Genomic DNA, 11,854 nt, shown 5'->3' with positions numbered 1-11,854 from the left:
CTCTCTCTCACCAGAGAAAGTCAAGAACCATCTGAACACAATCTCTTGCAATGCACTACAGGAAGACCGTGCTGGAGCAGCCCAGGACCAGATGATCCCACCGCTGTTCCTTTCAAACATTCCCTCCTCTGGGATTCAGGAACCAAAATCTTTGCACTACGTGAAGCTCTGCAAGGGAAAATGGACTCCAAGAAAGAGGTGGGGGCAGTCAAAATCCTGGTGGTGATGGGGCTGTCTCTCACAAGTCCTCTAGGAATGGCTCCTTCAGCTACATCAGCTGTGACTCCCCAAGTACACACTTCCTCTATAGGAAATTTGTGGTAGCAATTGCCACTGCTGGTGAGCAGCGCCTTCTCCATGTCCTGCACCCTCAGCTCTGTGTCACCTCCTTGCCGGGCTGCAGATTCTCCACACAGAGCCCAGAGAGCAAAAAAAGGAATAACAGAATTTCCTCTTGCATGCTCCTTGATCTTTGTAGCCAGATTGATCATGTCTGGATGCAGTGCTGGGGAGAATGTTGACATGACTCTGCTCTTGCTGCTGCTGCTGCTGACACAGTCCTGCTACGCTGCATTTGCCCTTCCTTCTCTAACCCACATTCTGGCCTCTTCCCCCATGGACTGGCAGGTTGTTCTCAGACTCCAGGTGTGAGCCCCACAAGCACCCCTCATTGCAGGAGAACCTCTTTCACTCTTCATTGTTAATGATCCGTTTGAGCCACCAGTACAGATCCGTGTACTGACTCATAGCCTGGGAGTAGGCAACGGGATCCCTCTCCAGGTCATGGAAGAGGTTGCACAAGCTGGCCGTTAGGATCTCTGCAGGCAAATTGATCACCTCAGGAAGCCTCCGGTTGCCCAAAATGAAGTGGTTGAGGCGTCTCGCTTGCACACATGCACGAAGGCCCTCGCTGATGTCCAGCAGTCGCCTCACAAAATGTCTCCTGCGCCACTTGGACACAGGAACAACGCTCAGGAGGTGCATGACAATGGTCTTGATGGTGTATGTGGAGAAGCCTAAGCCCAGCTGCAGACGGGTGAAGAACTGCAGGCATTTCAGGTGCAGGCTGTCATGTGGGGCCCGGAAGGCGATGTAGTGAAAGAATTTAACCTCTGCCACGGCGTAGCTCTCTGGCCAGATGGTGCTTGAGGTGTAGGCTTCTCTGGGCTCACTGCTTACAAATATGTCTGAGTCTCCCTGCCGCACCCCAAAGAGCATCTCAATGCGGATGCTTCCTCTGCCGTCGGTCACCTTGAATTGGCAGGAGCGCCTGGAGGGCAGCGGCACTAAATGCCAGTTGTGGGACTGGTGCAAAGCCGGCCAGACTGCCCTCACCAGCTGGTAGAACCAGCGGCTAGTTTTGTGCACGTCTAGGTAGGAGTCCGTGCAGAGCGTGTCAAGGAGGCTGGGATCCTGATTCCTGCTCAGCTCCTCCTCGGGGTGGTGCAGGAAGCACAGCATGTTCTTACCCTGCTGTGCACTGCCGCAGGTGCACTCCTGCTGCACGCGCACCCGGAAATTCCGCACTTGCCTCTGCCCTGCAGTGTCCAGCTCCAGGTGGAAGCTGTGCCCTCGGGGAGGAGTCATGGGTACCAGCACCTGGTACACAACATCCTGCTCACGGGGACTCCAACCTTCAAATTCACTGCCCACCCCAATGGCTTCTTGCAGGACTGGGTAGAAGCTGTCGGACAAGACGCGCCGAAAGTAAATTGCAAAACTTTCCATGAGGTGACTTGTCGTGAGGCATCCTCTCGGCAGGTCCTGCACAGGCCACTGGATGCGTTCCATTACCATTCTTCCAATGTTATCGGCAAGATCATCCTCATCAGATTCATTTCCAGAATCACCATCTTCGTTTGCAGCAGCATTGTTGCCTTCCTGGGCATTGACATCATCATTCATGTCTTCCTCCCCATGCACAACATTGTCTTCATCTCCCTCTTCTCCTGCATTTCCCACATCGATGTCTTCATTTCCAGCACCTCCTTCGTTTTCACCCACATTTCTGACATCCTCTTCATTTCCACCGTTGTTTTCTTCTTGAGGAACCTCTCTCCTCATGCTCCTTTTCCTCCACATATTCCACAGGGTCAAGGGTACAAGCAGGAGCCCAGCAATAGCCCAGAGCTGCCAGGGCTGTAAGGCAGAGCAGAGCAGGTCTTCCCAGCCCCAGACACCCTGTGTCAGGACCAGCTGCTCCAACTCCTGCTCCAGCCGCATCTTCGCCTCTTCCTGGATCTTGGCACGCGCTTCCATTCGCAGACGAGTAACCTCATCAAAACCATCACCCACAGGCTGTGGGTACTGGAGAACACCTTGCAAGAGCAAGAACCACAGGACCCAGGAATCCATGGTCTGCAGGAGAATGGAGAGAAGGCTTTGAGTGGTGCTGGGAGAGAGGCAGCTGGCACTGGGGATGGCAGGGACACCAATGCCAGGGCTCTGGGGGCAGGAACAACAAGGCCCCACAGCTGGCAAGCAGCGAGGCCTGTCCCTCTGCCCCAGCAGCAGCATTAGCAACAGCACGGTGCCCTGCCCAAGGCTCTCCCATCAGGAGTTGTCCCTGCATGAAAGAGAAAAACCCAGCCCTGGGCACAGCCTTCCTGTGCCATCCCTTGTCCCCAGCCCGACCTCCCCACCACGTGTGCACTCACCGCTTGCCCAAGCAATACAGGGCCAGTGTTACCTGCTGGGGCCTTTTACAGCTGCCCCCATTGTGACATGTCCCCCATGTCACACATGTGTCACAGTACAGCACAGCCAGGCCGGCCCCGCCCTTTGTCCCCAGCCCAGCTCAGCCAGTCAGGGAGACCTTGGTGTACTTAGAAATTCAGTGTAACTTGTAAAAATGGTAAATGGGGAAGAAGGTACAGTAACCCTTCTTCTGCTAAAACCTGCTATTGGCATAAGATTCATGAGCAACTGTGAAGAAACCTGCCTTAGCCCTAACCAATGCACACCTGCCTTGCAGAAAATCTCTGCAGATCAGCTCCCTGGCATTTCTGAAGCCCTTCAGGGACCTCAGTGAAAAAAAAATAAAATAAACAGAATTGAAGAAAAGGACTTGGTATATAAAGTTCTTGTTCTTGGGAAGCACCAAACACATATAAATGACAATGGGGAGCTTGGCAGTGGTTAAACACTCGTGGGGAGTCCTCCTTCCTTGCCATTTAGATCATGAAAACAAAGCTTGGAGATAGGAGAGTGCATGAACACACTTTAATAGAAGAGGGGGATCTGTGACGTGAGGCTTGGTGACTTCCCCAGCATGGCTGGAAAATGGGCCTCGTACCATGCCAGGAGCTGCTGTGTGGCCCAGAAAAAGGAGAATATTGCTCAGTTATTAAGAGGTGGCTCTCAGTCCACATGTAGGATTTGACCTCATGGGGGAAGCTCTTGGAGTCCCACTGGTTGTAAAGTGGCCCAGAGGAAAAAGTTCTGCAGTCCCTTGTTGGAGCTAACTGTACTTTGGGATTTTTTCCCCCTGTCCAGTACGTTGTGGAGTCCCATTCTACAGCTTTTGTCATCCAACAACTCTGTGTTTACTGAGATCAACTCACTTGGGCACATGTTGTCTTCAGCATCAACCCTTCCAAGAGCAGCAGCCTCCCAGCCCCTTCTTCAGACACCACCGGTGTTACTGTTCCCTCTTAATTGCTGTCACATGCAAATCCATCCAGAGATGCTGAGAAATCAAATGTGTACCCTTCAAATTGGCCTTTCTGTACTGAGGATGGCCGAGTAGTTTCTATTTTCCCCCCAAAAAAAAAAATTTCCCTTTCAAAAAGATTTTTGACCAGACATTTAACTGCCCTTAAACAAGATATATTTTATCCCCCTCAGTCACCCTCCTTTCATGGTGGAGAGGTGGTTGAAAATTGCAAACTTCAGTTCCCATTAACTAAACACTAGGCCCATGAAGGAAACAGACAATTAGAAGGATAACTTTTTCTTCATGGAAAAGAAGTGGAGGAGCAGAGAAAAAAAATACAGAAAGTAGACAAAGAAAAGAAAAATTGAAGCAAAGAAAAAATTAAAGCAATTTTGCATGATTTTATGTTAATTTTCCTTTAATAGGCAAACATAGCATTTAATAGGAAGTTTTCCACAAGAAGCCTTTCACTAAGAACAGTCCCATTTCTCTTACTATATGATTACACATAAATAGGCTTTGTTTTCTTTTCCAATGGATTATAACTAGTGTATTTATTTGTGATCGAAGAATTTAGTTTGGTATTCTCAATTAAACTGGCTTACGGCTTCATTCTTTTGTGCTTCAAGGCTCTAGAATTAACGGATCTAAAAATCAAATTGCAATGTGAGAACCAAAGAAAAATTTATCCTAGCAAGAAACTGAACCAACCAATTGACATGCACTCATAGATATGAGAATATCCTTCCACCTTTGCAATAAAACGGCAGTGTTGCCTATTACCACCTGTAAAAGGTGCACTTTGCTTCCAGGCTTGCTGCTTTTTCTGAAGCATGAGGATGACAGCATCCGCTTGCTTCCCAACCCCTTGTGCACCAGGCCTCTGAGAGAGCGTTCATTTCTTCTGCTCCAGAAAAAGTTTCCCAGCACCATGGCAAGGTGTACTGCATTGGAAAGATGCATTTTGTGTGACCAGTTCCAGATAGGTTGGTCTGTCTTTTTGCGTATAAACTGCCACAGAGACTGCAGTGATGAACCACTGCCAAAGAGTCACAGGCTGGTGCTGTTGGCCTTCCCCCTGATTCCTGCCCATCAATCCTCTGCCCCATCAGCCCCATCACTAAGCTCTAGACAGTTGGAACCCCCTGACACAGATGGTGACTCCAGCAGCACGCCATCCTTGCCTGTCCCTGCTGCAAGGTTACAGATACATAAAACAGAGGGTGCTTATTGGAGGGAGCCATAGGGCAGGCAGTTTGGGAAGTCTGTACCTTCCGAGTACCTCAGGCAGTGGGGGTAAGAAAGAGGGTGATGCAAATGGGAATCAAGATAAAAAAGGAGTCGGCACCCTTGTCCTGGTTCCCAGCAGTTGGAGACAGCCCATGGTAAATGCCCCATGGTCTCTCCCTTAATTTGCATTACATCTCAGGACTCCCCTTGGTCATTTCCAGACATAAACCTCTTGTGTAGAGAAAGATTTTCCTCACTGGGAGACACCCTAATCCTTCATGGACCATTGTCAAGCTCTTCCCTGGTCTCTCCCACATCAAGAACCCCGTGCCTCGCTGCTGCTCGGATCTCCCGGGGCTCTCTCTCTGCCGGCCGCACTCCAGAGCTCCCAGCTCCAGCTGGCAGGGCCTCAGCGCCCTGTGCCCTGTGCCCTGTGCCCCGACGGCCACAGCAGGCCCTGCTTGCTGCCCTCATGGTGGCCCTGCTGGCCCCAGGGCTCTGCAGGGGCTCTGTGGGGGCACCTTCCTGCGGCCTTTCAGCCCCTGCCGGGCCCAGCCCAGACCTGCCCAGGGCTGTGTCCGAGGGCCTGCAGGGACAGCACCAGGCCCAGCGGCTTCCACTGACCCAGGGCGGCCTTAGGCTGCCCATGGGCAACAAATTCTGGGCTCTGAGGCTGCTGAGGGCCTGGCCCACGCTGCCCACAGCAGCTGTGGCTGCCCCAGCCCTGGCAGTGATCCCAGGGGCCAGGCTGGACAGGGCTTGGAGCAACCTGGCCTAGAGGAAGCTGTCCCTGGCCTGGGCAGCAGGGCTGGAACAAGATCATTTGTAAGGACCCTTCCGAGCCCAGCTCTTCTGTGATTCTGTGATCCCAGGGGCTGGGGGCAGCTGGGCCTCATTTCTGATTAGAACCACTTCAGCACTTTGGAGCCTTCGGCTGAGTTCGAGGACACTATGCACAAGCCCAGACTATTCACAATGTGTCAGATTTACCAATAGCATAGGTCTGGCTGAGATCAATAATGTCCTGTACGCCCCAAATTATTGAATATTATTGTTTATTGAAAGAAGTGCAAAGCAGTTTCCTGCTTGCTGTGCATAAATTCACTACCTCTAGAGCTTAATTATGTGTCTCCAACAGACAGAGACACAATCTATGCATTTACTGGCACATACAAAAATAACAGCGTAGAAGCAATATATGATATTTATACATCATATAAGTTATAAATATATCTATTTTATAAAAAATCATTCCTGATAAAAATTCACCAAGAGCACTAATATGTGTCACATATATGTGTCACAGCATATAATGACAATACATATGTGAAATATTCTATTGTTTCCACATAACTACATACAAAGCCATCAACAGTAATATTTATCATGATGTAATAGTTACATATCTTATATGTTTGATATTACTTATATTAGCATATTGATTTTTTCTGTTCTATATTACTATTTTTTCTAGTCATTGGTATGCTTTACAGTGTACTCACAATACATATATATACATGGAATAAAAATCTAGATTCCTATCTATACAAAATTTCAGATCAGTTCCAATACAGTTGATAGAATGCTGACCTACTTATTTCCTATCCAGTGATAAAGGCAAATACCGTCCATCAACTGATCCTGGACATTGCCCAGAGATTCTGGACTCTCTCTCACCAGAGAAAGTCGAGAACCATCTGAACACAATCTCTTGCAATGCACTACAGGAAGACTGTGCTGGAGCAGCCCAGGACCAGATGATCCCACCGCTGTTCCTTTCAAACATTCCCTCCTCTGGGATTCGGGAACAAAGTCTTTGCACTACGTGAAGCTCTGCAAGGGAAAATGGACTCTAAGAAAGAGGTGGGGGCAGTTACAGTCCTGGTGGTAATGGGACTCTCTTTCATAAGTCTGCTGGTCACATCCTCTTCAGCCACATCCGCTGTGACTCCCTGAGTCCGCATTTCCACTACAGGAAACCTGTGACAGCAATTGCCACTGCCGGTGAACAGCGCCTTCTCCATGGCCTGCACACTCAGGTCTATTTCAGCTTCTCCCTGGGCTGTAGATTCTCCACACAGAGCTTTGAGAGCAAAAAAAGGCACTAGACTGTTTCTTCTTGCGTGTTCCATGCTCTTTGTAGCCAGCCTGGTCATGTCTGGATGCAGTGTTGGGGAGAATGTTGACACAACCCTGCTCTTGCTGCTGCTGGCACAGTGCTGCGTTTACCCTTCCCTCTCTAACCCACATTCTGCCCTCTTCTCCCATGGACTGGCAGGTTGTTCTCAGACTCCAGGTGTGAGCCCCACAAGCACCACTCATTGCAGGAGAACCTCTTTCACTCTTCATTGTTAATGATCCGTTTGAGCCACTGGTGCAGAACCACATACTGACTCATAGCCTGGGAATGGGCAACAGGATCCATCTCCAGGTCATGGAAGAGGTTGTATGGGCTGGCAATTAGGATCTCTGCAGGCAAATTGATCTCCTCAGGAAGTCTCGGGTTGCCCAAAATGAAGTGACTGAGGCGTCTCACTTGCACACATGTGCGAATACCCTCGCTGATGTCCAGCAGTCGCCTCACAAAATGTCTCCTGCGCCACTGGGATACGGGAACAATTCTCAATAGATGCATAACAATGGTCTTGATGGTGTATGTGGAGAAGCCTAAGCCCAGCTGCAGACGGGTGAAGAACTGCAGGCATTTCAGGTGCAAGCTGCCAGGTGGGGCCCGCCTGGCAATGACCTTGAAGAACTTCATTTCTGCCACGGCGTAGCTCTCTGGCCAGATGGTGCTTGAGGTGTAGGCTTCTCTGGGCTCACTGCTTACAAATATGTCTGAGTCTCCCTGCCGCACCCCAAAGAGCATCTCAATGCGGATGCTTTCTCTGCCATTGGTCACCTTGAATTGGCAGGAGCGTCTGGAGGGCAGCAGCACTAAATGCCAGTTGTGGGACTGGAGCAAAGCCGGCCAGACTGCCCTCACCAGCTGGTAGAACCAGCGGCTAGTTTTGTGCACGTCGAGGTAGGAGTCGGTGCAGAGCGTGTCAAGGAGGCTGGGATCCTGATTCCTGCTCAGCTCCTCCTCGGGGTGGTGCAGGAAGCACAGCATGTTCTTACCCTGCTGTGCACTGCCGCAGGTGCACTCCTGCTGCACGCGCACCCGGAAATTCCGCACTTGCCTCTGCCCTGCAGTGTCCAGCTCCAGGTGGAAGCTGTGCCCTCGGGGAGGAGTCATGGGTACCAGCACCTGGTACACAACATCCTGTTCACGGGGACTCCACCCTTCAAAGGCACTGCCCACCCCGATGGCTTCTTGCAGGACTGGGTAGAAGCTGTCGGACAAGACGCGCCGAAAGTAAATTGCAAAACTTTCCATCAGGTTAGTCGTCCACTGGCATCCTCTCAGCAGGTCCTGCACAGGCCACTGGATGCGCTCCAATACCATTCTTCCAAGGTTATCATCCCGATCATGCTCAAATTCATTCCTGGCATCTCCTTCTTCATTTGCAGGAACTTGCATCACAAGGCCATGATCCTCGTGGTCCTCCCCATTCACATCATTGTCTTCATCTTCTCCTGCGTTTCCCACATCGATATCTTCATTTCCAGCACCTCCTTCGTTTTCACCCACATTTCTGATGTCCTCTTCATTTCCACCGTTGTTTTCTTCTTGAGGAACCTCTCTCCTCATGCTACTTTTCCTCCACATATTCCACAGGGTCAAGGGTACAAGCAGGAGCCCAGCAATAGCCCAGAGCTGCCAGGGCTCTAAGGCAGAGCAGAGCAGGTCTTCCCAGCCCCAGACACCCTGCATCAGGACCAGCTGCTCCAACTCCTGCTCCAGCCGCATCTTCACCTCTTCCTGGAGCTTGGCACGTGCTTCCATTCGCAGACGAGTAACATCATCAAAACCATCACCCACAGGCTGTGGGTACTGGAGTACACCTTGCAAGAGCAAGAACCACAGGACCCAGGAATCCATGGTCTGCAGGAGAATGGAGAGAAGGCTTTGAGTGGTGCTGGGAGAGAGGCAGCTGGCACTGGGGATGGCAGGGACACCAATGCCAGGGCTCTGGGGGCAGGAACAACAAGGCCCCACAGCTGGCAAGCAGCGAGGCCTGTCCCTCTGCCCCAGCAGCAGCATTAGCAACAGCACGGTGCCCTGCCCAAGGCTCTCCCATCAGGAGTTGTCCCTGCATGAAGGGGGAAAACCCAGCCCTGGGCACAGCCTTCCTGTGCCATCCCTTGTCCCCAGCCCGGCCTCCCCACCACGTGTGCACTCACCGCTTGCCCAAGCAATACAGGGCCAGTGTTACCTGCTGGGGCCTTTTACAGCTGCCCCCATTGTGACATGTCCCCCATGTCACACATGTGTCACAGTACAGCACAGCCAGGCCGGCCCCGCCCTTTGTCCCCAGCTCAGTCCAGCCAGTCAAAGGGGCCCAGGTGTACTGGTTAAGGCAGTCTTTGAGTCAATCTTCTTCAAAGAACTTCTCTTGATCTTTCTTTTGTCTTTCTCGTCAGCTGCCCACCATTGGCAATCTCATCAATATCCATGTTGGAAGGCACCCCTCATGATCATTGAATCTAAGCCTTGACTCCATGCTGTGCTACAGTTCAATCTCTGAGTCACTGAGTTTGGAAAAGACCCTTAAGGTCACACAGTCCAACCACAAACTTAACACTGCCTAATCCACCAATCAGCTGAGTCCCCCAATGCCACATCCACGTGGCTTTGAAATGTCTCTGGGGGTGGTGACTCAGCCTTTCCCTGGGCAGCCTGTTCCCAAGCTTTATATCCTTTTTCTACAAAAAACATTTCCTAGGCATATGTAAGGGTCGGTCCAAAGATTGTCTGATCTGCCTCACAATTATCCTCAGAGACTGAGACCCTGAGACCCTTGAGACCTCTGGACCCCACGTCTCACTCTGGGCAGGAGTTCTGGTCTGGTCAAGGTGGATGCTTGCCAAGGGAATGTGTAGAGGTGTGTGTGCTGTACTGTCTGGTACAATGGAATCGGGCAGGTACGGGGCTAGAACAGCCATACTGTCTGCACCTGATTCTTGAAGCCATGGTCCTCTGAACACAATAGTCCATCAATCTCCCCACCTTTTGGCCAGCGGCCCCTTGCCTTGAAATGGACTATAATATTATTACTCTCCAAAGAGACTTTGAGACTTCTTTCTCCCCACAGATGGAAGACATCCCTGGATGACCCAAGGACGTCCCATCTGTTGGTAGCTATTCCCCTTATTCTCTCTTTCTCTCTTTCTCTGTCTCTCTGTCTCTCTGTCTCCATTTCTCTCTCTCTCTCTCTCTCTCTCTCCCTCTCTACTTTGTCATCTTTTTTATCTCTCTCCTTCTCACTATTACCCCAAAACTGAATTATTTGCCATCAATAAATTGCTTTGCTGCTTGTTGCTGAACAAAACCTTAGTCTCCTGTTGTTGTCCTTTGCAACCTGCGGTCGAATGAACCATCACGATCCCTGCTCAGGTTGTGCGGACCATGACAGCATACAAACTAAATCTCCTGTGGTGCAACTTGAGGTAGTCTCTTCTGCTCATATTCTTGGTTTCTTGGGAGAATATAATGACCTTGACCTGTGTGTACCTCCCTCCAGGGATCCCTGGAGAACTATAAGGTTGCCCCAGAGCTGCTTTTCCTCTGTGCTAAACATTCTCACCTCCCTCAGCCCTTCTTCATCACACTTGTGCTCCAGATCATTGCCAAATGCCATTTCTCCTCTGTGCACACACTCAAGCACGTCCAGGTCATTCTTGTTGTGCAGGGACCTAAAGTGAATGCAGGACTTGAGGTACAGCCTCACCGCTGCCCTGTGGGGGAGGACAATCACTGCTCTGCTCCTGCTGGCCTCATTGGCTCTGGCTTTGGATTCTTGCCAATTTCCAGCCCCTCTTCTCCCAGCCTGTTGCACTGCGTGGGGTGGGAGAATCCAAAGGGCAGGACACAGCATTTTGCCTTCTTCTATTTCATACAGGTGGACTTGAATCATCTATTACACCTGGCCAAATCCCTGAGTAGAGCATTCCTATCCTCAGGCAGAGCAACACTCCTGCCCTACTAATTTTCATTTAGCTCTATCTCCATTTGCTGACTTTCTCTCAAAACCCCTGGCCCATGTGCCAGGATTTTGCTGATCTGAAGGCCAGACTGTGAAGATGTGATCCCTGCACCCAAGAAACGCCCTCTTGTTCTGGGGCCTTCCATGGCACTGGCAGCACAAGTGAGAACCCTTCCTTGGTCTTTGTCTTCAGTAGTGTCCCAGTTTGGGACCCTAACCCTGAATTCCCCAAGAGGTCAAAGCCAAAAGCAGGTACATGGCAAGAGGGCTGCTAGGTCAAAGTGTGCTGGGCTGCTTCTGTTGTGCTTGAATTTTGGATACCTTTGAGTGGCAGTTCCCTACAGGGAATCATTGACTCCACGCTGCACTCTCTCTTGCAGGGTTTTTATACTCACAGTTGCCATACAACTGCCCTCTAGAAAAAAAGCGACAGCAACAAGGTCCGTCTGTGGGGCCATCCGTGAAGTGTTGGGCACTGTCCTCTTCTCTGTGCATGGTCAGCATGGGGCAAAGTCCCCTGAATATACAATTCCCTCTCAAAACCACTACTATGTTGGAAGATGTCTTTGCCTATTTCAATTGACTACAGCTGGGTAGGAGGAAGGAAGATCAGCCCTGACGTCATTTTGATCTCCTGGCAACCAGTTCAGGAAATACAGTCAGACATCCCTGTTTTAAGTGCAGTGCAAGTATTCCCATAGGACAGGAATGGACAGAGACGAAGTCAATACAAACCTATCCTGCTTTGGAAACACCTAGCTAACATGATTGGATAATGTTAGAACTACCAAGTTGCTTCTCACCTCTAGGATGTCTCAACTGAGGTGTAAAGCTGCCTGTGAAGTATCCATGAAATCACAGCATCAAGGTTTTGGGGAGA

The 11,854-nt window shown here is 50.5% G+C and overlaps 2 protein-coding genes across 2 annotated transcripts; both read right to left on the bottom strand.

Annotated features, from left to right (window-relative positions):
- Nucleotides 1-687: 687 nt before the first annotated feature.
- Nucleotides 688-2,355, bottom strand: LOC116995620 (inositol 1,4,5-trisphosphate receptor-interacting protein-like 1). Its single transcript, XM_033058475.1, has one exon. The coding sequence runs from the start codon at nt 2,353-2,355 to the stop codon at nt 688-690; it is 1,668 nt and encodes a 555-aa protein (XP_032914366.1).
- A 4,868-nt stretch (nt 2,356-7,223) lies between these two features.
- Nucleotides 7,224-8,870, bottom strand: LOC116995619 (inositol 1,4,5-trisphosphate receptor-interacting protein-like 1). The gene has a single exon (XM_033058474.1). The coding sequence runs from the start codon at nt 8,868-8,870 to the stop codon at nt 7,224-7,226; it is 1,647 nt and encodes a 548-aa protein (XP_032914365.1).
- Between the last annotated feature and the right edge of the window lie 2,984 nt (nt 8,871-11,854).

This window comes from Catharus ustulatus, chromosome 4 (genome assembly GCF_009819885.2).
Source record: "Catharus ustulatus isolate bCatUst1 chromosome 4, bCatUst1.pri.v2, whole genome shotgun sequence".
In the NCBI taxonomy this organism is placed as follows: domain Eukaryota; kingdom Metazoa; phylum Chordata; class Aves; order Passeriformes; family Turdidae; genus Catharus; species Catharus ustulatus.
Note: the sequence above shows the minus strand (reverse complement) of the source record. Positions and strands in the feature narration are given on the sequence as shown.

Excerpts from the sequence above, each read along its gene's own strand:
- LOC116995620 (XM_033058475.1), bottom strand. The coding sequence starts at position 2,355 with ATGGATTCCTGGGTCCTGTGGTTCTTGCTCTTGCAAGGTGTTCTCCAG.
- LOC116995619 (XM_033058474.1), bottom strand. The coding sequence starts at position 8,870 with ATGGATTCCTGGGTCCTGTGGTTCTTGCTCTTGCAAGGTGTACTCCAG.